The sequence below is a fragment of the Fonsecaea pedrosoi genome, assembly GCF_000835455.1.
Source record: "Fonsecaea pedrosoi CBS 271.37 unplaced genomic scaffold supercont1.1, whole genome shotgun sequence".
Lineage (NCBI taxonomy): Eukaryota > Fungi > Ascomycota > Eurotiomycetes > Chaetothyriales > Herpotrichiellaceae > Fonsecaea > Fonsecaea pedrosoi.
The window spans coordinates 4,130,174-4,153,604 of NW_013550615.1; the positions used below are offsets into that span (position 1 = coordinate 4,130,174).

At 52.2% G+C, this 23,431-nt stretch overlaps 5 protein-coding genes across 5 annotated transcripts; 2 read left to right on the forward strand and 3 right to left on the reverse strand.

The window, feature by feature from the left end:
• Positions 1-488: 488 nt before the first annotated feature.
• On the reverse strand, positions 489-1,506 carry Z517_01502 (uncharacterized protein; the record flags this gene model as incomplete). The annotated part of the gene is made up of 4 exons (XM_013434462.1): positions 489-645; positions 708-1,001; positions 1,121-1,224; positions 1,297-1,506. 4 exons carry the CDS (start codon positions 1,504-1,506, stop codon positions 489-491), a joined length of 765 nt encoding a protein of 254 aa, XP_013289916.1.
• A 909-nt stretch (positions 1,507-2,415) lies between these two features.
• Positions 2,416-4,944, reverse strand: Z517_01503 (transketolase; the record flags this gene model as incomplete). The annotated part of the gene is made up of 7 exons (XM_013434463.1): positions 2,416-2,529; positions 2,584-3,947; positions 3,999-4,293; positions 4,346-4,430; positions 4,635-4,728; positions 4,784-4,832; positions 4,891-4,944. The coding sequence occupies 7 exons, from the start codon at positions 4,942-4,944 to the stop codon at positions 2,416-2,418; spliced, it is 2,055 nt and encodes a 684-aa protein (XP_013289917.1).
• Positions 4,945-6,034: 1,090 nt separating this feature from the next.
• Positions 6,035-7,097, reverse strand: Z517_01504 (uncharacterized protein; the record flags this gene model as incomplete). Its single annotated transcript, XM_013434464.1, has 2 exons — positions 6,035-6,961; positions 7,023-7,097. 2 exons carry the CDS (start codon positions 7,095-7,097, stop codon positions 6,035-6,037), a joined length of 1,002 nt encoding a protein of 333 aa, XP_013289918.1.
• A 786-nt stretch (positions 7,098-7,883) lies between these two features.
• On the forward strand, positions 7,884-10,181 carry Z517_01505 (uncharacterized protein; the record flags this gene model as incomplete). Its single annotated transcript, XM_013434465.1, has 1 exon — positions 7,884-10,181. The coding sequence occupies one exon, from the start codon at positions 7,884-7,886 to the stop codon at positions 10,179-10,181; it is 2,298 nt and encodes a 765-aa protein (XP_013289919.1).
• Positions 10,182-18,569: 8,388 nt separating this feature from the next.
• Positions 18,570-19,363, forward strand: Z517_01506 (uncharacterized protein; the record flags this gene model as incomplete). The annotated part of the gene is made up of 2 exons (XM_013434466.1): positions 18,570-18,854; positions 18,914-19,363. The coding sequence occupies 2 exons, from the start codon at positions 18,570-18,572 to the stop codon at positions 19,361-19,363; spliced, it is 735 nt and encodes a 244-aa protein (XP_013289920.1).
• Between the last annotated feature and the right edge of the window lie 4,068 nt (positions 19,364-23,431).

Below are 23,431 nucleotides of genomic sequence, written 5' to 3' on the forward strand. Positions count from 1 at the left end.
TCATAGGCAGTGGCCATCGCACTTTCCTTGTTAACAGTGAGATGTGGCGGTGGTGGCGGTGTCGGGTTCATCCTTCTCTCACTCCCATCTGCCTTGCTGCTCACAAAGCATTTGCATACTAACTCACTGGAACCTTCCATCTACTACAAAGAACGGCCTCCTGCTTGAACTTCTGGGCGCTGGATTCAGCATGAGACATTGCATCAGTAGCGTGTACCTACCTCGTACATATTCGAGGACTATCCACAATACACTGCACCCTTTAACACTCTATTCTTATGAGTTGTGTTATCATTGTCCTCTAACCCCGAGTTCCTGATATGCTGACACCGGAAGACGATAGCACACAGGCTTCGTGCTCCTCTGTCCCTGTACAACCCCAGTACCATCCCTGCCTGGTTCCTCCAACTGACTTCACTGCGCAACGACGTCTAGACCTCACCAGGGATGCTCCTACATATCTTGTTAGACAAATAGGTCGTCGCATATCAATGAATAGACACCCTTACCCTCCCGTCCCAGCACCAAAAGGTGCCACTGTCATCCTTCCCTTTTTCTCTAATCACCTTCAACATTTTCGTCACACTTTCTTCGGGAGTAATGATTCCTTCCACGTCCCAGTCCAGGTCAATGTTGGCCATGTCACTGGCCATAATGTCAGCATCGCTATTTTCGTGAACAATAGAATTCGTGGACAAGATGCTTACGTCTGAACTTCACCCGGGTGCATCGCCAGCACACAGACATCCTCATAGCTTCCCCCTTTTCTCTTGAGCTCGGCGGCCATATGCCTCAGCATTTGATTCAAGGCGGCCTTGCTAGCCCCGTACGCGGCGAATCCATCTTCGTGGTCCCTAAACAACGAGGCTGATCCAGAATCAGAGGAAATGAATATAATCTTGGACGGAGGTGCTGCGCTCTTCAGGTTCAGCAATTTCTGTGCGATGATGATAGGCCCAATCGTGTTTGTATGTAGATGCAGGGCGAAGTCGGTAAATGATCTGCACACGGCAAGTGGTCAGTACCTCCTCTAGATGCAATGTATCAAGGTTAGGCACTGTAGCAGTACATTTCGGTTGCCCTCTGGACATGTTGTTAGTCTTTCTGCGCGGTCAAGTACGGATATATTCGTACATTGGGATATTTCAGCACTCCAGCGTTCAAGACAATGTTGTCAAGGCGCATACCCTTGGCAACCAGCCTTCCTATCGCACTCACAAACGCCTATCAATTGCATCAATATCGGAGAATGATATCACCTCAAAGTGCTCTCAAGGCGACGTGCCTGTCACTCACATCGATGCTCGACTCGTCAGTAACGTCGCATTGCTCAATCAAACAGGCTGCAGGTCTCGTTTGTTTTGCAGACAACTGCCATATGTGATTTGCCGTCTCTGGGCTGCGTACAGCCGCGATGACCTGGTTTCCCTGATCGAGCAGTTGACGGACGAGCTCGAGACCTATACCCCGGGAAGCTCCAATCACAACCCACGTCGATGGAGCCATATCTATAGAGGAGCAGAGCAGGCGGGAACAAGATCAGTTATGACATGTGGAAAGTGGAGGCTTTGGCTGCGATTCGGAAGTTTCGCTGGATGCTCAGTGTGTTGGGGATTGGCATCAAGAAAAGTCCAAGAGATATGAGAATGTACTCTCAGAGGAGGAGAAGTGATGACTGCGGGGCACTGGATGAGGTCGAAAGGCGCACATGCCGACAGCGGAGACAAGCAACGTCAATAATAATATGAAAAGGGCTCGAGAATTGAGGCTCTGGGATTGTAGGGAAGGACTATCTCCCGTTGTTGGCAAGAAATCACAGGGAACGGATGAGATCGGAAATTGATCCCTGGACTTGACAGGAGTGAAGCAGCAGGACTTGCATCTACTACTGTACGACTAATCCCCTTCCCTTCCACTCAAGGAGCCCCTTGGCTTTGGGCGACGGGGAAACGGGACGAGCTCGTGGTTTCCAGAGAAGCATCAAAGAGGTGGAAAACACCGCTCAGGGTGGAGGTCAAGCAAGCCACTGGTTCAAAGGGGAAGTTGAGCGCTGTTGAACCCGCTAGAGTTGCACCTGCATCTTTACGTACTCGTACCTACGGAGGGACGAACTGGTAAAGGCTGCTGCCAGACTCCCAAGACTATTGGAGGGAGGAATAAATGAGGAGCAAATAGTCGATGATAGCATGTGTCGTGATTGAGGCTCGTTCACAAACGAGGATATTCCCCGACGTCAATACTCGTGTCTCAAAAAACCTCTCGGTATTTGGATTTTTATCATCTTCCTGCGTTTAATCTATCTAGACCGCATCAAAATTTATGCATTGCATCATCATACACATGGCCCTCGTGCTGACTTCGACGAGATGAGTGGTCAACCCTAATTCACCGACAACTTCCTTCACTCAGGAGTCTCTAGATGATTTGCTGGAAAGCACGGTTGATGGGTGATCGGGGTTTCAAGCCCTTGTAGAACTCGACAGTGGCAACAGCACGCTTGGAAATGCCTTCGGGCGTGAACTCGAATTTCTACAGATTTGTCAGTCACAAGAACAAACATGGGAGGCAAAAACAAGCACGAACCTTGTAGACCTCCTTGTATGGGCCGGAAGCTCCGAATCGATTGAGGCCAAACTGCTCATGTGAATATTTCTCCCATCCGTGAGTCGACATGACTTCGACAGACAGAGCTGGGATGCCGTCGGGAATGACCTTCAGCTGGTAGTCCTTGGGCTGGGCATCAAAGACTTCCGTGCATGGCATCGACACAACACGTGCAGTGAGTCCGTGCTGTTCCTTCAGGACTTTGATCGCATCGATACAGATTCCCACCTCGGACCCAGTGGAAACGATGGTGATGTCGGCGTTGTCGGCCTCGATGGCAACGTACCCGCCCTTGATGGCGTTTTCGATTGTCGAGTTCTCCAACTGGGGGAGGTTTTGTCGGGTCAGGGCCAGGATGGAAGGGGTAGAGGTCGAAGTCAGAGCCATGTAGTATGCGGCCGATGTCTCATTGCCGTCGGCGGGCCTCCACACCATCATGTTGGGAAGTGCTCGGAAATGGACCAAAGTCTCGATAGGTTGGTGAGTAGGGCCATCTTCACCCAGACCGATGGAGTCGTGAGTGGCGACATAGATGACTCGCTGGTGCGAGAGCGACGATAGACGGACAGCTCCTGCAGCATATGACACAAAGTTCAAGAAAGTACCGCCAGCTGGGATAAGAGTGCCATATGCCGAAATACCGTTCATGATGGCCGCCATCGCGTGCTCTCGGACACCGTATCGAAGGTAGCGTCCAGTCCAGTCACCAATACCCAGGCTCGGTGGTTGGAAGTCGACGGCGTTCTTCCATCGGGTGTTGTTGCTTCCTGTCAGATCTGCAGAGCCTGACAACAGCTCCGGGACAGCTTCGTGGATGCTCTCTAGGACCTTCTCAGAGGTCTTGCGGGTGGCTTCCGCAGCATCGGTCGGCTTCCACACTGGCAAGCTCTTCTCCCATCCTTCCGGGAGCTTGCGGGACAGACGACGGGAAAAGTCTTTGGCCAAATCTGGGAACTCGCTTGAATATTTCTTGAACAGATCGTTCCAAGCCTGCTCGGCAGCGGCACCCTCAGCGGCGTGCTTGTTGTACAAATCGTACACTTCCTGGGGAACCACGAACGATTCCTCGGGGTTGAAGCCAAACTTCTTCTTGACTTGTGCGGCGTCATCGGCCTTGAGGGGGTTGCCGTGCACGCCACCTGTGCCTTGCAGCTTGGAGCCGAAACCGATGGTGGTAGTGAGCTTGATCATGGAAGGCTTGTCTTTGACCTCCTGGGCCTTCTTGATGGCAGCTTCAATACCATCAAGGTCGTGATCGCCGTCCTTGACATGCTGAACATGCCATCCGTAGGCCTCAAATCGTTTGGAAACGTCCTCGGTGAAGGCGACTTTGGTGTCACCATCTGTCCTTGGTTAGCGATCGCATTTGTCCGTTTCGTCAAGGCTATTCTTACCAATGGAAATATGGTTATCGTCGTAGATGCAAATCAGGTTGCCCAGCTGCAAATGTCCAGCGACGGAAGCAGCTTCGCTTGCAACACCTTCCATGGCGCAGCCATCACCGAAAAAGCAATAGGTGTAGTTGTTGAGGAGGTCATAACCAGGTTTGTTGAAAACAGCGCCGGTGTGAGCTTGAGCAATCGCCAGACCAACGGCATTGCTAAAACCCTGGCCCAGAGGACCGGTGGTCACTTCAACGCCAGGAGTATCATTAGCTTCAGGATGGCCGGGGGTGATGCTGTCAACTTGCTACTCTGAGTGTGAGCTTTGGTCAACAGGAGGTTGGAACAGTTGGACATACTCGGAAGTGTTTTAGGTCGTCCATTGAGACGGCATAGCCGAACAGATGGAGGAGAGCATATTGGAGCATACAGCCGTGGCCATTCCTGAACAAAGTAGTCAGCAACAGGACTAATATCTCGTGATTTTATGCCGGAAGAGAAGGCTATCACGGGAGACGAGGAATGTCAATGGCAACCACAAGTAGCCAAGTTCAAACCCAGCCGCTGTTCGTGTATACAATCTTTTCATCAACTTCCTCTACTTCTCCTCCTCTTCCTTGTGATTTCTTAGAATATGGTCATACTCACGATAGGACAAATCGATCGCGGTTGATGTAGTCGGGGTTTTTGGGATTGAAGGTCATGAACTTGTTGAAAAGAACGTGGGCCACCGGGGCCATGCCTGGAAGAAGAACTCGTCAGATGTGGTTCTTTCATCGGTCAAATGAATCACCTACCCATAGGAGCACCCGGGTGGCCGCTGTTGGCCTTGAGGGTGGCATCGACCTGAATCAATAGCAGTCAGGAGATGTGAAAATGACCATGGAGGGGCAGAGAGCCATACCGCAAGCAGTCGGATGGTGTTGATAGCCTTCCAATCGAGATCAGAGTAACCCATTGTGACAGACTGATGTGAAAACTGGTCAAATTCAAGGTGAACAGAGCAGAGAGAGGAGGTCTAGAGGTTCCGCAGAGGCTGTTGAGGAAAAAATTTAGTGACGAGCCCAAGCTGTTGACTTTGACTTGTCGGAACTGCTCGATTGAGGCTAATACTTACGTTTTGTCACCGAGCGGGATGGCGGGGCAATTATTGTCAGGGTTCGAAGCTCCTCAACCCTCTGTTGTTTTGTCGGTGGCGCGAGTCTGATGTTCACTGGTTGCAGGTGGTCTGGCACCCTGCAACTTAGTACCTGAATTGGAGAGCTCTGACTGGCGGGGCGCAGGAAAAGCGGCTTCTGTTCCGGACGCTTCAGGCTGCGCTGTCTGTCCGTTTCGTCTGTCTGGTGTTTGATTCGAGGTGGGCAGATTTCCGGGTCTCAACGAAATTGAAGTTTTCCGTCAAGTCCAGAGGGGTCCAGCCAGTGTTAAATATCCTCAGACCAGCTACACATTACACCACCACACGCATGCACACCCCCGCCAACAGCATAAACATTCCGAAAGAACAGAATGAGGCAGCGACATCAGCGTCAGTAATGCTGGGAGGGCGGCAGTACGGGATGCAAATCCACACAAGTGCCTGATTACGGCAGCATTTGTTCCACGCAATGCTGACTACGTTTCAGAATGCCCAGTCAGTAGAGCGTTTCCCACTTACCCCTTCAAGTCGATTCGAGGACCTCTGCTGGTCTGGGTTTGACTAATAAGATTCATGATGCTTGCTTGAGAGACACGAGAGATCGAGATTCTCTAGCACGTGTAACACAATCAGTTTCGCTGCTTTTCGTTCCTTGCCCTCCCCATCATAGTAACATCTAAATGTCCTTTAGTTTGAAAAGATAAGGTCAACGGAGCAGGTAAGCTCCAGTTTCACCCGACCTGGAGATATGTACCTGTTTTCTCTGCCACTGGGGGGTTAACACCTTGAGACCATGCCGTGCCGTGAATCCATACTGACTGGACCCGCCAATTGTTCCCCTTGGGTGACATCCGCCTCGCCATCCAAACCTCCAACGCCTCGCTATGCAAAAAGCAGTCGCGCTCTTGGTCTAGTAGGATCCGTAACCACCAGCGCCGTAAGGAGTTGTACCATAAGGTGTCGCGCCGCCCCTGAGACCACCGTATGAACTGAATGCTCCATTTGGAGGAGCCGGCTCGTAGCCATCGGGGCTTTGGAGACCATTCATTGCGTCGACACCAGCAGCCTCTGCACCTCCTAGGACCTTGATGGTCTCGGCGAGCTTCTTCTGGATCACGTCGATTCCGCCGCGCACAATGTCGTCCGGTTCAAGGGTGCCGATGCCTTCAACTTCGAAGAAGAAGGCGCTTGGGACAGCATCTGGATCGAAGGCGGCGTCGGCAGCTGATTCATCCCCCTCCCACGTGGCATTGCGCTCGTCCACCGGCCATTCTTCTTTGGCGTCGGTCTCGTACCAGTAATCGACGTGGCGCAGCTTGTTGTTGGGGTCGTATTCAAAGCCCACTGCCGATGTGGGTGCCCATTTTGCGTGCTCTTTTGCAATTCCCTTCTTCGCGATGCATTCCAGCTGAATTTCTTGACCTTGTCTCAATTTGGCGATCAGTGGTCCGGTGCCGTTAGCATCACGGATGACTGGCCGACCGATACCGTCTTGACGAGGGTTCGCGACGATGAGATCGTTAGCATGTACCAGCATCGTGCCGGCTTGAGAACATCGGACGTGCAGGCGGAGGACAACCGAGCAGTACTCGCAGTGGTCGTCGCAGCGATCACAATCCCTGCCATAGTTGAGGTTTTCGTCCACACCTTTACTGATTAGAGGCACAAGGCCCAGTCTGTGCGCGAGATATTCGTCAGGCAGAACAGAGGAATTTGTAGTAATGTCCACGAGATCGATCGAGATGGTAGGGATTTCAGCAAGCATGGCGCGACGGAGGGAGTTGGCGAGAGCGAGAGAGCATGACTGTAGAACAAAGTCGCAGCGATCTGGTTCGACCTGTCAAGAGTCAGATTGAGACCAGGAGAAATGTCAGTGTCGTCTGTCTCACTTCTCTCACTGTGACTTTAGGACCAGAGGTCTCGACCCCGTCCATAACATCATCGTTGAAGCCATTGTAGCCGTTGTAAGCCATGGCTACTCACCTCTGCCAGAATGCGGACGACAATCACGGCTCTGCGCAGAACGGCGGTTGAGAGAATCTCACCATGAAGTTGTGGCGCGGACAAGAGAGTAGAGGCAAAGATGAAGACGCGATGCGAAAGAAATCGAGTCGAGATCATGTCACGTGCAGTCCAGCCTCGTTTCACGTGAATATTGCGGTTTGTCACTCAAGTCACTGCTACCTTGGCTGACTATCACGTGCATGCCTGGGCCTTCGGGTACCTGGCGCGGCACAAGGCTGAGAAAGAGGCGAGGCTGAGGATCGACGGATGGCCCACTCTGACCTGCCAAGGAATGGCCTTGCGCAGACATGGCGTCAACGGCGCCTGCGGGGAGAGAAGTTGAAAAATCATACCATCTTCCACACTCGTTCAGACCCACCCCAGGTCGATTGTTTTGCCATCTCGAAGCTTGTGAAAAGTCTAGTCTGGCAGGTTAAGCAGCATCCGTGCACCTTCTCTACCCGACTTCTTTGCAAACAAAAACGCCAATCGGAGCATTCTGTCGACTGTCTGCTATCGGTTCCGGAAGCATCGCACATTCCCCGTCAATCTGTGTCCAGTAGTCTCTAGCATTTACCCGCCCCATTTGATCCAATCCAGGACGCGGTTGTGGTGGAGCTCCATCGTCCTAACGAGGCCTTTTTCACTCATGGTGATGACCTCCAATATCGGGGAATTTGGACCAAAGGCTGGCAGGTGTGATCGCGCGGGACACGGACCTGATAGAAGAGTCTTTGTAGCCTTTGTCGCAACGCATGGCACCATGGATGAGATGGCTGAACAATCTGTTGGTCAGCCTCTGTGTCCACACTTCGATGGTCCTCGCTCAGTTTCCTCCCCTTCCTGCTAATGATTCCGTCATTATAATTCCTTCTCCAGTCAGTCCAAATGTCTCGGTGGCCTACAAAAACGTTCCCGTGGGGACTTGTACAACAGTTTTCGAGACTCAGCAACAATTCGCAGGTTACATCACTCTCCCACCGAATATTTTGGATCCCAGTCAAGGAAACTACACCATCAACACTTTTTTCTGGTTTATTGAAGCGAGACAACTCCCCGAGTCGGCTCCATTGACAATCTTCATCAATGGCGGACCTGGGTCCAGCAGCATGGTCGGTCTATTCCAAGAGGTTGGACCCTGCCAGGTAGTGGAAATTGCCAATGGTCAGCTGGGCACAATTGCACGGGACTGGGGTTGGGACCGCAGCAGCAACATTGTCTTCATTGACCAGCCAGTTCAGGTGGGGTTCTCCTACGATGTTCTGACCAACTCCTCCCTCAATCTGCTTGATGAAACCACAGTCACTCCACCAACAGCAGGACCCATCTCGCAACCTAGCTACACGTTTCTCAATGGCACCTTCGGATCGGGAAATCCGTCATTCACAGCCAATACGTCCCAAATTGCTGCTCAGTCGCTCTGGCAATTTCTGCAAACATTTCTCACTTCCTTTCCTCAGTACAATACCGCTCTCCGTGTGCAAGCCAATGAGCCTACGGCCGAGGTCCACCTGTTCACTGAGTCCTACGGAGGCAAGTATGGACCTGCTATTGGAGCTTTCTTCGGCGTCCAGAATGAGCGTCGTCAGACAGATTCCGATTTTGCCAATACGACCATTGATATTACACTGAAGTCACTGGGCATCATCAACGGCTGGATTGATCTCGTGACCCAGACGCCGTATCATCCCAAGTTTGCATATGAGAATACTTATGCCATCGAAGCCATTTCGCAACTTCAAGAACTCAACGCTCTGAGCGCCTACAACAGCGCAGACGGCTGCGAGCAGCGTACTGCCTTCTGCCGTTCACAAGAAGCTGCGCTCGATCCGATGGGCCACGGAGACGTGGATGCAGTTAACGAAGCGTGCTCGCAAGCGCAATCGTACTGCGAAGACTATGTAGTTGGGCCATACACTACATCTGGGCGTTCCATCTACGACATCTCGCAAAGTATGCTCGACCCTTTTCCGGGCGCTCTCTACCTGGAGTATCTGAATGAGCTATCGGTTCAAGAAGCGCTTGGTGTGCCGGTTAACTACAGCCAAGATTCAGTGGCTGTGTTCACTGCCTTCAACACCACCGGAGACTATGCACGGAATAATATCGTCCAGGATCTTGTTGATCTTCTCGATTCTGGTGTCAGAGTTGCGCTTATATACGGGGACCGAGACTACATCTGCAATTGGCTAGGAGGAGAAGCAGCCTCTTTCGCTGTAGCTGGGGCGGCGGGCCCATCATATTTGCCGTGGTACGCCGCTGGATATGCCCCGATTGTGGCCAATAGCACCTACGTCGGCGGTGTCGTTCGGGAGTTTGGGAACCTGAGTTTCAGCCGAATCTACGATTCCGGTCACTTGATGCCCGCGTATCAGCCCGAGACGGCCTTCACCATCTTTTCGCGTATCATCCAGGGAACAGACATCAGCATGGGCTTGCCAGCGGACTTGTCGACATACTCGTCGTTTGGGGAAGCTAACTCATCGCACCAGAATATCGCCCCTCCAATGGCCGATCCGATCTGTCACCTTCGCGCCGTCAATACGACCTGTAACACGGACCAGAAGAACATGCTCGCGAACAATGCTGGCGCCATCATCAACGGGGTTTTATACACTGATGCCACGGACTGGCAGGCACCGGACCCAGGAATTGTCACCATCGCCGGGTCGCCAGGCACGCCCCCTGTCAGCATAGTGACCAGTCCACCGATGCCCAACACGAGCATGACGCAGGAAGGGTCGCACACATCAACTGCAAACACGGTAAGCACATCGATTATTACAAAAAGCTCAGCCTCGAGCACCGGTACTCGAGAGGCGACTACGACGAAACCACCTCCTAGGAGTCTGCCAACCGGTGTGTATACAGCTACCACCGTTCCTCCAACGACATCCGCTAGCAGAGGAGCGTCTGCTAGCGCGAGTAATGCAGCGTCGTCATGCATACCCAGCAATGTTTTTCGTTCTTTGCCACTCTTGCGAGATACCCGGCCCTCGGTGGCAGCATTTCTTTATGTTGTCGGAGTTCTGAGTCACGTATTCGTTGTCTGAAAATTCTGCGAGGGGGAAGGTACTGTTTGGAGGTGAGAAGCGAGGATGGTCCTCCGAGATGCAGGACAGCATAAGGGCCGTGAAAGAAGATCCCGGAGAGTAAAGACGAAACGACCACGATGTAATGAAACAATTTCCTAGACGAGAGCACCGGATGGGATCAGTCACGATTAGATGGGTTAATGAGGAGCAGGTCAGACAATATTTGGCATAGGACATGGTGGCCCCTAAAGATTGGGACTGTGTGGTCTGTGGCTACGTGTGATTGCTGACTCGATGAGAGACGGTAGAAGTGACAGAAGAAAAGTCATCAATTCTCGATGATTCATGTTCCTGCACAGCTCCACGGATCGTAGTGGAAAGGTTCTATCTACATCTTATGAGCGTGAGCTAGAGCCGGTGAGACGCTGGGGTTCATCATCTCACAAGCCCGTCCCAGCAAGCCAGAGTGGTCGTCGTCGTCGTGATCCGTACCTACCTCGTGCAGTATGAAAAGGCACGATACTCAGAACCTTTTTCTTTTGTTCGTTCCGTTCTCAACGCGCAAGCGCTCGCGCCATCTTGCCCCTATCCTGTCCTCCGGCCCCTACCTTACACTGCGCCCTCCGGCCCTCTTTGGTGCTGATCCTGGCGCTGGTACTGTGAATCCCTTGACGGAGGAGGGGGAAGGAAGAATAGAGGATAGAGGATGCCCGGAGAACCAAGACATAGGTTGGAAGGAGGATGTCAGGGCAAGGCGTATACCGTCGACGACCAGAGGGGCAGGCAGACAGTCACGCAGTCAGCCATTCATGGCCAAATGTCTGGTGTAGGGGAGGAGACCTGTCCAAGGCGAAAACCCGGGGGGCCCTGTCTGGCCTTGTTACTGAAGCCTGCCATGGGAATTTGTATCGCCGACCAAACCGAACAGAGAGGATCTCAGACGTTGATATTTTCCCTTCTGAGCCGTCGTGAATGCTAATTGTTAGAGGTGATGTAACCTCTAACCTGTAATTAACCTCGTATGCGTATTCCGGTCTCTTCCTGCGCAGCTGGGCATCATCATCTCCATGGTCGTACCTCCATCCCTCCACAGAATCTCTTGTATTCATTCCCTCCCCTTGGCTCCCAAGACATTGACGACTCGCCACCCATGTCGATTCCCCAAGTCTTCCACTTTCTACTCCCCCCTCGAAGTCGAGTTCCATTGTTGCAGATCCTTCTACCTCTACCTCGTTACTTACCTGGTGACATGCAATCGACACACCTTGCTAGCATCTCCCTACCTTCTTTACCTAGGTTGCAAAGGGATGTACAACCCCATCCTCGGGTACGACGAGTAGTTACCAGCAATGTCAAGCAGACGAACACGTCCGTCTTACTTGCCCACCTCCCTCGATACGACGAGTTGTTTTTAGAGCCCTTTCACCTTGTCTTCTGTGGTCTGGTCTGGTCTGGTCTGGTCTGGTCAGCTCAGGTCAGGACATTCAAGGTTGGCGGAACCGGCAAGAGGGGGGAGATGGAAGCCGGGAAAATAAATATGCCTTTTTTTTGGGATTTCCTTTTGCTCTCTCGCAAAGCCTGGAGAAAGGAAAAGTCGAGGAAGTCGAAATCCCGAAAGGCGTCTTGTGTCATGGTTCCTGGTTTCTGGCTCCTCAATTCCTAGTTTATTTTTGATCTGGTGTCACTGGGACTGCGTTACCGCCTGCCTACCTGGGCACTTACCTTCCTAGCTACCCAGCTACCCAGCTACCTACTACCTAGCTAGCACCGAGTAATGCAGAACGATACTCCGATTCTCGAATAAGAAGTTTCGTTCCGAAACAGGCAATTTTTCTTCTTCTGAGGAGTGACTAATTAGAAAATTACTCAGCTGGACCAGGGTGCACGCAAGCACGATACCCTTGGGTGCGGACCAACCCCTTTTTTCGGGGACCATATTCCTGGTCGTCACGGGTAATGCATGCATACCTCGTATAAGATCAGAGGCGATTCATCAGGTCATTGGTCATGGGTCATGTATGCACATAGTCGGTACAAGGACGTGTACATAGAACGAGTAGTAGACCGAGCAGATGCGGCTGGTTTCCTGCGCTATTATGTTATCATCATCATCATCGGCTGGTACACCGGGGCATTGTATAGGCAAGGCATTCACTCTCTCGGAATTTCGGAACCGCAAAGATCAAAATTGCAGCGCTGGAAACCCCCGTTGAAGGCCGTTTTGCCTACAAGTACGAGGTACTGTACTATCCGCGCCTCGGTCCCGTCAGCCTATGTATGCAGAACCCATGGGACAAAAAAAAAGCACGATGTGTCATCCTTCTCGAAAGCAGTAGGGAAAACCAAACCCCTCCAATTACTCGTTTGAGTAGAAGAAAAGAAGGAAATCACTATACCCGAGTACGAGTAGGTTACTCGGCGCACGGGCAAAAAGTCAGAGATGTGTCATCAAGGCGAAGTTGGAGTTGATCCAAGTGTCTGCTCCGATGCCGGTTTTGGTTTGGTGGTTGGTTGGTGGACTATTTTCATCAGCAGGGAGCAAGGGACATGCATGTACTCGGAATACGAGTATGGACATATTCGGTACACGGGGACATAATCCCCTCGGTCATATGTAGATACGAGTAGGTATGTACATACCTATGTAGGTAGGATGGGAGGGAGGGAGGTATGAAACCTTGCAAAATCATACCTTTACTACTATTACCTCGTACATGTGTGTTCCATAGCAATCTCCGCCCAAGGGACCATCGGACCATTATTCAGACATCGACAGAAAATAGGGGGCTCATGGCGTCCTCTCGGACTATCGAGTGGTACGTGCAATCCGGAGCTTTCACGAGGGAAACCTCGTAGGGCGTACCACTTTATCCTCGTGGCCTCGTCTGGTTTAGCGAAGACTTGTTGCTGTTTTGGCCCTTGCATGAGGTACGAGACCGAGTACCTAGGCGTAACATAAGGCCGCCGTTGGTGCGGAAGACGCGCCGCCCTTTTACCTAGTCAGTAACGACCTTTGAATGGGTCATTCTAGCCTGGTTCGAACACTTTGGTAGTACAGGTCGACCATGACAAAGACGAAGATGACAGACATGCGAGGAAGAAGGAGAAGATGAGGAAGAAGTTGAGGCTGGGGACTTGAAACGGAGACTTGCTTAGCTGACAAGAGGCCCAGTTACTGTACCAGGTACTTACCTAACAAAACAAACGTCGCTTGTGGCGTCTTTTAGCTTCGCTTCCCAAAAGACATGGGTATTATTGAATCAGATGCGCCTTGCTTGTGCCGCTTTTGGGCCTTGTACTTGTAAAGGGGGTCCAACGAGAGGCGATCGCTGGCCTTGCGTGCCTGGGGGTGGGTGAATGAATCTCAAGAGATTCGGAATCCCGCCGCGGAAAGTTTACGAGGACGAAGTGACTGTTCTGGCCACTCCCAAAACGTGACTCGGAACATTTTCCCTCGGGCGATTGGGGGATTCATCGATGGATGGTAAATGTTAGATTCCCCAGCCAGGGGATCTTTTTCCTGGTGGCTGGGCATGGCTGGCCCGAGGCTGCTGATGATCAGTATCCTTCTCCACGAAATACGAGACGATGAGCAGCCACGAAAATGCAAAAGGTCCACAAAACTGATCTGGGAAGGTAGTCAAGCACGTGGACTTGGAAGCGGGAAAAAACTTCTTGTATTGTTCGTTGAACTTTGTATGGTCGTTCTCAGACAAAGTGCCTGACCGACTAGTCACGTATACAAAGGTACCGACAACTCTGAAATACACCGTATGTACGAGGTCCGTATGGCAGAGATGGTCAAGTTCGGGCCCAGTGGTACCGACTGTTTTTCCCGCGGATACCAAAAACCAAAATCAGAAACACCCTTGGGCGCTTCCTTGGTGGCCTGTACCTAGGTACATACTCTGTTATATCCGAGTAAGCAGTGTACTGCACACATGCCTCGAAGTTTACTTCTTGAGATAGGCGTGAAGCAAGAGGAGTTTGTTGTTCGAACCTCATTTGCTGGCGTGGTCTTGGTAGCCCTCGTGCTGCTGGATGGCAATGCACAGAATCGTGATGCAGGGTCGATGGAGAGCGATTACTCGGTACAGACACTGCCATTGCCTCAAGCGTGGTCGTCATGGCGCTGAAGTTCACGGCTACTGGGAGTCCTTGGGTACCTCCCTGCTCTCCCCGTGACCTTTGACGCTACTGGGCGCAAGCCAGCAGCAGCGTGTTGGCGCAGTGTTCAACCCTCAATAACTTGAAAGTTTTTGGACGTGAGGCGGCTGACTGATGATACAGTGAGACCAGCATCATCGGGTTGAGCGTGATCCCATTTCTCCATCTGGAATGGCGTTGGAAGGCGACGCGAGGTCGGTTCTCCAAGTCTGTATGACACAGCATGGGCACCATCGAACGTTCGACTTGACAAATTCTTGTCGGCGATCGGTAGGATCGAGTTTCTTGAGGACGCCATCGACAAAGCACAAGTCTCCAGATCGGGAGATATGTGGCGTACCATCATCATCTTCCGATTGGGGGTTTTTCCCCTTTGGTTTGCTGCAGACTGGGAAACTTGTGTCTCGATCCCGAATGGGGGAGTTCGGCTCGAGGAGAGGAGGAGAATGGAGTGCAGCAAGGCAGAGATGCGTCGACCACGTCGTCCAACGGGATTCAGGCTGGTTGGGTTCTCGCTACCAGCGTGACAAATATCAGAGAACAGATGTTTCCGTGGAGCAGCTGGTCGCGAAACGGATGGTGCTACAGCTCCCCCTTCTCCCCAGTCCTTCGTATACTGAGACGACCGACCTTGTGGAAAGTGGAAAAAGAATACAAAGCTAGCATCGGGATGCGCCGGAAAAGGACTGAAGCCCTGCCACAAGAGCCTAGGGAAAAGTCCAATTCAACTTGTCCAAGTTTCTAACCTGCACATGTATGTATGTCCCTATCTATCCCTGACCAGCTGCCTGTTGTGGGAGGAGATGCAGCTGACTGTTCTGTGTCAAGAGGAGGAGCTCATCCTATCGCGGTGCCAGTACCATGCCTTGATCGCAGGAAAGGAAAGAGATGATGCATCCAGGTCCAGGGGCTGGTCGACGGCACTGCGTTCAACTTTGACCAAGTCAGTACGGAAGTACCAGACCTACCATCTGCAGACGTCATGCATTGGTAGGATGTTTCCACATTCCAAGCCATTTAGCGGCGGTCTGGTGCGAGTCGCCGAGACAGAACCATGACCTCGGTGCTTGTGTACAGAGCAGACATGGAGATTTGTGGTGGCATTCATTTCATCACCAAACAATCGGGAAAGCGAGAGAGAGAGAGAGGCTTACACAATGATCAATTAGGTCATCGCAATAAGTAAACGGCACCATCGGAAACATCACCGCCATCGACATGCTTATGAGTTCATGTACGAAGAAGCGGTAGCCTTATCCGTTAGAAGGTGGCGGTGGCAGCAGTGAGCTGGATTTTAGATGTATCACGTACGGCATTGTCCCCCAAAACCGGCGACGATCAGCAACTAAGGCCAGGACACAAAATAGAAAGCTAGGATTTTGATGTGGGGAAGTATTGTACAGAGCAGTCCCAGCTTGTGACATGACCAAGGAATATTACGATCGACGACAAAATCATCAAAGGGGGGCCAAGAGCAACTGTTTCCTGCTTTGATGCACATCTTGCGACCACCAGTCTATTTTTGTGGTCTGGAAGCGGCCGCAATGGCGGATGTTTCGCACAGAGGCAAGAAGCTGACCATGACGGGATTTCGAGCCACAGATCAGTCAGATAGGAGGAAGAAGGATGGAAACGAGGCTGCTCTGAAGGGAGAGTGGGAAATCAAATTTCGAAAATAGGTCGGTGATTCTCGAGAGGGAATGTGTGTGTATGTAATAATGGCCACCACCATGGGCAGATCGCCATCCTAACGATAGAGTGAGTGGCAGTGGCAACATCGATCAGATGAAGGAGGGGGGCGGCGAGGGCGGCGAACAACCAAGTACATATGTAAGTACTCGGTACAAGGCATACGGTAGACTCGGCCGTCGCTAGAAATACTCATACGGCGTCCTTTCGGTAATAATTCATGGACCATCACAAATAGATACGGTAAGGCTTGGTAAAACTGTGGGACACGACCTTCAGACCAAATAAGTCAGGGAACAGTCAGCAGCAAAGCAACGATAGGTAAAGAAGCCATCATGGCCGTGACCTGAAAGGGTAAATAGTCCGGAGCCAGCGGGAAGCTTAAGACGAGGCAGCGTTGAGCTCGATGGATACCGGAAAGGGAAATGTAGTCAGCAAATGAGGAGCGGCGATTGGGCCAAACATTTAGACGTTGTTCTGTGTAATGCGCCATGCCAAAAGCAGCGAGTTGCAATGCTCGTTAGTTGTAGAGTGGTACCTCCCTCGATACATGGCTGTGCGAGATTACTATGTAATTACTGTGTACCTACCTGCCTACCTACCTGAGGTACCAGTCGCTCTTTCTTACGGGTAATTGTACCCACCTCCTCTTGAGGGATAGTTTTCTGCCAAGCCACAGGTGACGCGAGGGATTCGAGTAGTCATCTGGTGATTCGTCGGAACGCCATCCCTGCAGCTCCACTATGAGTCGTGTCGCACTTTTGCGGCACTCGCACCAAACAGCAAACCTTCAATTAGGTAAGATATTGCTAATCCGCACCTTCTCCTCCCTTCCCGACCCAGACTGAGTTTTTTTCTGCACAAGCACAACAACCGGCACAGCACATTACAGCATAGCGCAGTGCAGTCAAGCCTCGTTTCCTCATCCCTCCATTTTCCGCTTCCCACTTCTCCCTCAACTCGGTCAACCCACGGTCCATCCTCAAACCCTCATTACTCAGCAACCGGAGCCTGACCACGCACGCACGTACACACACACGCAACCGACACACGCGCCCATCGCACAACAATCGCCCGTTGCCCCCTCCGTTGCCCGAATCCTCGAGACTCTCTTTTCCCTGCGCTGTGCTCGTCCTGCGCCCGTCGATTCGACTGCTGACTTTACATTTCGTCAAGCCGCCCCCCTCTTCCTTTTTGCTCCCTCCCTTCCTAGGTACCAAGGGCCTTGCGCCGGCCATCTGCAACTCACATAACGAGCTTTGTCCTATCATCTCTTCGCCTCCCTCCGATCAGATATTTCCCTCTGATTCACCTCGTACCCATCCCTTTCGGCTCCAGCGACTTGTAACCTGTTTCGTCGGTCCGGTTCCAATCATTCAGCGAAACTCCACTGGCTTTCTGTACGGGGGTCACTATTATCATCCATCATCAGTATAATCATCAGCATCATCATCATCGATGCAACCGGCCCTCGCTCCTCGCACGGCTAGCTCTTCCTCCATCATGCCTCAGGTAAGCAGCCAAGCCCACCCTGGTCCTTACTCAGACTGCTGCTTCGTGCTTGTGCAGTCAGTTTTGCCCCCTCCTCCAAGTGGTTCTCGTACCCAGCGCGGCCAGCTTCTATACTGGGTCTTTACATCAAACTTGGGAAGGTGGTTGCAGGGTCCCCAGATGGTTCCAGGAACAAGGGCTTCGAGTCTTCGCGCGCTGCGCATGGTGGTTTATCGCATACCATCCCGCATCATACCGTCGCATGACTCCCCCCATGTTCCATGTTCCAACTTCCCCCTAGTACCACCCAATCACCCTCCCTCTGCCACTGTCCAAAAGGCATCGGTGCCTGGCTCCATCTCGGTGGCTTCCACCATCCTATTCAAGCCCAAGCCTCCTCTCTGGATCTCGCATTGACCTTTTCCCACGCTGCCCACTTCCCCAACTAAAGTTTTTTTACGGCAAACGTTTCTGACCTGTTTGAGCAATAGGACATTGTCAAATCCGACCACCGTACGTACCGTAATCCTCGACCCACCCTGCGCTCTGCTTCTGGGGCCTGAGACCCTCCGGCCCTCACCCATCACCCGCTATTCCTCGTCCAGCTTTTCCTGCACCATCTGCTCGCCTCTTCCTTCTGCTTCCACACATTTGCCCTGGTCGGTTTCCCTTGCATGGCCTACCTACACCTTGCCCGCTGCCTATCGCCGATCCCGTCCGCTCTACCCAAATACCGTATTGTAACTTTGGTTCGGTTTTTTGCGGGTTTTCTTACCCTCCTCCCACCCCCCCTGCAAAGAAGAAGCATCATTTATCCTGTCCCCCAAAGAAGCAAGGATATCGAACCACAGCCCCTCCACCCACCCCTGTCTCCTCTTCCCGTTGCATACATATACCCTCCAGAGCCACCTCTTCTGTCCAGCCTTGTGTGCTCATACCTTGTTGGACTTTTGAGAAACTCTGAATCTTCTTTAGACTGTTTGTGCCTTTGTCTCAATTGCAACACGCCGTCGATCTATCACACACAGTCTCTTCTGTACCACCACATCCCACAACATCATGACATCTATTACTCAGCTTCTTTCCCCGTGGCCGGTCTCTAAGCATTCAATAGTCCTGCGCGAACAACACTATCCTCCACCACCTCAATCATCCATCCTGCCGGACCACCTGGACAGCATGCCACAGCACCATCCCTCACCTCCACAAGATCCTGCGCACAACGACACCGTGACCGGCAGTGCAGAGAGCGACGGGGGCGAGAACAACGGCGACGGTCGTAAAGGCTATGGCAAGCGCGAGCTGAGTACCAGCAAGAGAGCTGCCCAGAACAGAGCCGCCCAAGTAAGCATCACTAGCGTCTTTGCATGTTCGCCTGGTTATGCTAACAATGTCGTCTCCAGAGGGCTTTTCGACAGCGAAAAGAGGGCTATATCAAGAAGCTCGAAGAGCAAGTGCGAGATTACCAGGTTTTGAGCGAAAACTTCAAGGCTGTTCAAGCCGAAAACTACCAACTTCGAGACTACATCATCAACCTCCAATCTAGATTATTAGAGTCACAAGGCGAAGTACCACCGCCTCCCAGCAATGTTGACGGACTGCAACCCGGCAAAGTCGGTCCTCAACAACCGGGCACCCTGCCCCGTCTATCAGAATTGGGCGCGGTTGGTCAGCCGCAGGATGGTCTCAGTAGCATGCACCATGAACCTCATCGCAGCGGCTATCCCGACCCAACCTATTCGGAGTCTCCCGTCGCAAAACGCCCGAGAACAGGTTCAGCTGAGATGACACCATCCCAAGCAGCATTGCAAGGACCGGCTATTCTGTCGCAGCCGCCTACGGGTGCGCGATGAGGCGACTAATTTGTTCAATGTTTTTTTATTCCCTTTTACCGCACTGAGCGGGAATACCAATGTCACGAGAGGGCGTTTTGCTCTACAGGGTCAGGGAAGGCATTTCATTTGGGCGTTGGCTTGAGGTCGAGGTCGCGACAAGGGGACGGACTATCGCTGTACTGAACATGAATGTAAAGGCGTTCGGGAACATAAATCAAGGGCGACGATGGCGGAGAGGTCAAGGGCAAAGCAGCTCGGGACCTCCAGGACCTTAGCAGCCTCTGGCTTTTCCAAAAGGCAGCTGGGTGGATGATGACGACAAGCAGGAAGAAGGGGTAGAAACGGGACGCCATGGCTGGAGAGGATAAAAACATGAGCGGCCAAAGACAGTGTGATGGGAGTCAAGCTTTCCCACACGTGTACTACCGCGTCAAGTCTGGTAGCCAGCAACCTGTACAAGAATGAAAATGGCTGGTACATGAATTTGACGAGTCGATGATTGTGAGAGAGTGCGTGTCAACTCGATTGAGCGAGCCCAGAACCATGAGACAGACATGAGTCAGCCAGCAGGTTGCATAGCTTTGAACGAGGCTTTCCCAGACACGAGAGGAAGCGAGTGAAAGGGCTGTTGGTTGCGGATAGTTTCTTGTTCCTAACTCCGACCAAGAACCAGAAGCGTGTCACTATTAGTGATCCCGACTGTGATTACGCCAATGGGGCCTCATGGTCCGCAAAGGGATCGCATTTTCTGAGCGGCTGTCACGTCTGCGGGCGAAGTCCCATGCAACTCTGCTAGTCTCTAGAAGGACAAGGGCCGACCTCCCCCGTCTCCTCTTTTCCCCCGCCCACAAGAGACAGTAGAGAGAGTGTGTGAGTGAGAGAGAGATTGTGGGAACCGCGGCGGCCGCATCACACGCGGGCTAAGCCTCTCTGAAGGAACGAAGCGAGTGTCTCGTACATGAGGAGGGCATTACATGATCTGGGCTTGTTGAAACCGACGGGAATGAGGCCCAGGCACCTTTCCACATGTGGATTTTCCCAAGCCCCGGCCTGAGCAGGGTATGGTACTACCACGAAAGGCGAAAAAAAGGGTCACCCAACTCGTATACCGAGTACCTTTTGTGACACTCCTCTGTCTCTCTTTTTCTTTTCCTTGATCTCCCCCTTCTTCTTTTCTTAGCCCGTATTCGTGCGTGATGTTCCTCGAGCACGTCAGTAAGGGTCCGAACGAGAGGAAGCGAGGAGGAGCAGCAGGGGTGCATTGGGCCCGAAAAACCTCGATGCGTGGAGAAAAAACCCAACCCAAAACCAAGGACTGACTGACTGAGTATTCCGTTACTCGTACGGCGGTAGTAACAGTCACAGAGAATCTGCCCCTCCCCACAGAAAAACAGGTCCTGGCTCTTTTCTCTTTTTGGGATATCGCAGAGGGCGAGGGAGTGGGTGGTGGGCGGTGGGCGGAGAGCAGCCTAGGAGATATCATTAGCAATGACAGTATGGGGGAAATGCCTGCGGACAAGTGCGGGTAATTGTTTACTAATGCGACCTGACGCTTGTCCATCCACCCCAAATCCCCAAGGTGCCACATCTAATCATATCAGGATGAGATGGTTTGGGTGGTACGGAGCAGGACAAGGGTTGGTAGAAGAGATTGTCGATACCTTACCTACATAGGTAAGTAATACGGTACTATGCCCGGAAATGGTAGTACTGACAGAGTTTTACAAGGCCTGCCAACTGCCCAGAAAGCGCCTGAATGCCTTGGCTCATGCCTAGAGTACCTGAGGTTCTGGGCGGTATATTCGAGGGTTGTGGCTTGTGTATGGAAACCAGTACCGGTCATTACACAACCATACCGAAAAGGGCAATCTAAAATTACCCAAAGTACTGCATCTAACAGCAAAGCCTGAAATCTGACTGGGGCAATGACGGAACGCCCATGACACAACAGGCCAATCAGACATGTGACTATCGTATCCCTTCTCGCCTTAGTTTCTTGTTTCTCCAAAAGCTCTTTTGCGGCTATCTCCCTTTCCAGCCTTGGCTAAGTCTTTTTCCCATCAATCATGACAAACTCACGCCCACACACAACCTCTCTCTCAGCACCATACGGATTAAACACACACGGATCGGCCCTGCCGAAAACTCAGCTCTACCGTTTACCGTTCTACCGTTCCACGCTCCCGATCTCAGAGCCGAAGAATCCCAGAGTCCAAACGCCACTCACTGCCTGCAAATGAACATTGAGCCAGCAACCGGATGCGGTCCAGAAAACACCTCGTCGCCCTGCAGAGCGCGATGTGTCTGCGGGCGTGGATACCTTCCCTGGATGCCACTGGCCTTGATGCACCTGAGAAACGTTTAGCCTTTAAAACTCGAGATGTTCCTGAGCTCGCGTCCCAGCTGTAATTGACCAAGCGATGCAGATTGCCTCTGCGGAACACATCCGATCCTTTGGTCCTCCTTTCGACGATGCAGAACCGCATAACAACCAAAGTCAACAAGTCCTGCAATATGATGGCTACTGTCGCCTCTCCCCCTGTATGACGCCGCCTGCCGAACGATAAGCGTCTGCTTCATTTGTAATATTCGCCTCCAAAATGCCTCTCTTAGTCCTGTACATATCATCGAACAATGCGATTCAATTCCCGTGCCCGAGATGGTGCTCGACGGGTGGTGCGGGCTCTTCTTCCGTACGGAAGACCATGCCCGTGTACCATCGAAGCGATCGAGCCCAGCCATCGAGGTGTGCTGTGGACGATTGTAAATCCTTAGTAAGAGGATAACCACGATGCTGGAAAAAGGCCGACGGCATCCAATCCTTCGCGCTGGGACTTTTGTGCTCCGAGCAGATTCAGATATAGCCTAGTCGCTTATCGGAGAGCAGAGTGTTGACTCACCCAGGCAGACGGTAGAGCCCGGCACCTGGTGGCACCTGTCAATGCTTAGGACGTGATCAACGATCTAACGCGACATGGCCAGCTCAAACGAACAATTCCGCGCGGCCAAGTCTGTTGTCCGCAGGCCGAGGGAATGGGGGCAATGTCGATTTCCGACTTTCCGGCTATGTGTATATGCCCGTGGTGGCGTTGTGCCCCTGACCGAGACCAGGGCCGTTTCCACTACTATACAAGTAGGTTTCTACTTTCTAACTTTATCCAGTGCCACTCAATGGGAGTGTTCCATTACATTTCTGTTTCCGGTAAGTCCGCTCGACTGACATAATGTGAGGTCCATTACAATGACCACATCCTTTAGCCTTTGGGGAGGTGGCTGTCCTTGCGGCGCCAACAGTCAGCCGACCGGGATCCAGATGCGACCACGAACACTTTGAAATATTCTTGGCATATTTCCACAACATCTAGAAGCGACAGAACAAAGTCGATGGTCCCAGCAGCCAAGACGTTCCAGCAGACTCTCCATAGCTCCAAAAGGAACGCCAGGGGATACCGAACAAGGCAAATATGCTGGCCTCATGTGGGCCTTGCGACGGAGCTGGATATTTACCCAAAACTGCAAATGATGATCCTTGGGGGCTCAAAAATCCATGACATCCTTCTTCGTCCGCTGCAGGAAGTGATCGACCAAAACGGGGTGTGTGTGTATGTGGACGTAAATACGGAGTCTATGAGGCTCCGACTCCACAGCTGGCAAGAGTCCAAAGCTGCCTGGCTTGACGGTACCGTGGCCCATAGCCCGGACCTCGCACCAAACCCGGTATACAGAGCCCCAGGACGCGCCAAGTATTGATGCTGTTGAACATTTACTCCCTAGCGTGGCAGCCTCGATCTGCACGACAACCCCAGCTGCTCACGAGGCCAAGCCTTGTCAAACACCTAATGAAGCAATTCGCAAGAGACGATGGCGAACAGGCGAGGGCAGATGCTCAGCATGAGGATCGTGCGAGGCGGAACTACATACCACCGCCGCTCTCACGTTCTCCAAAATCGGCGCCCTGGAGATTCCCCAATGGTGACGATCAAGTCTACGCAGGCGTACCAGGTTAACGCAGAGGTTTGCCCCTTTTGGTCCTTCTCCATCGCAGGAAACACACCACCATGATTACACGCATACATACCAAGGTAC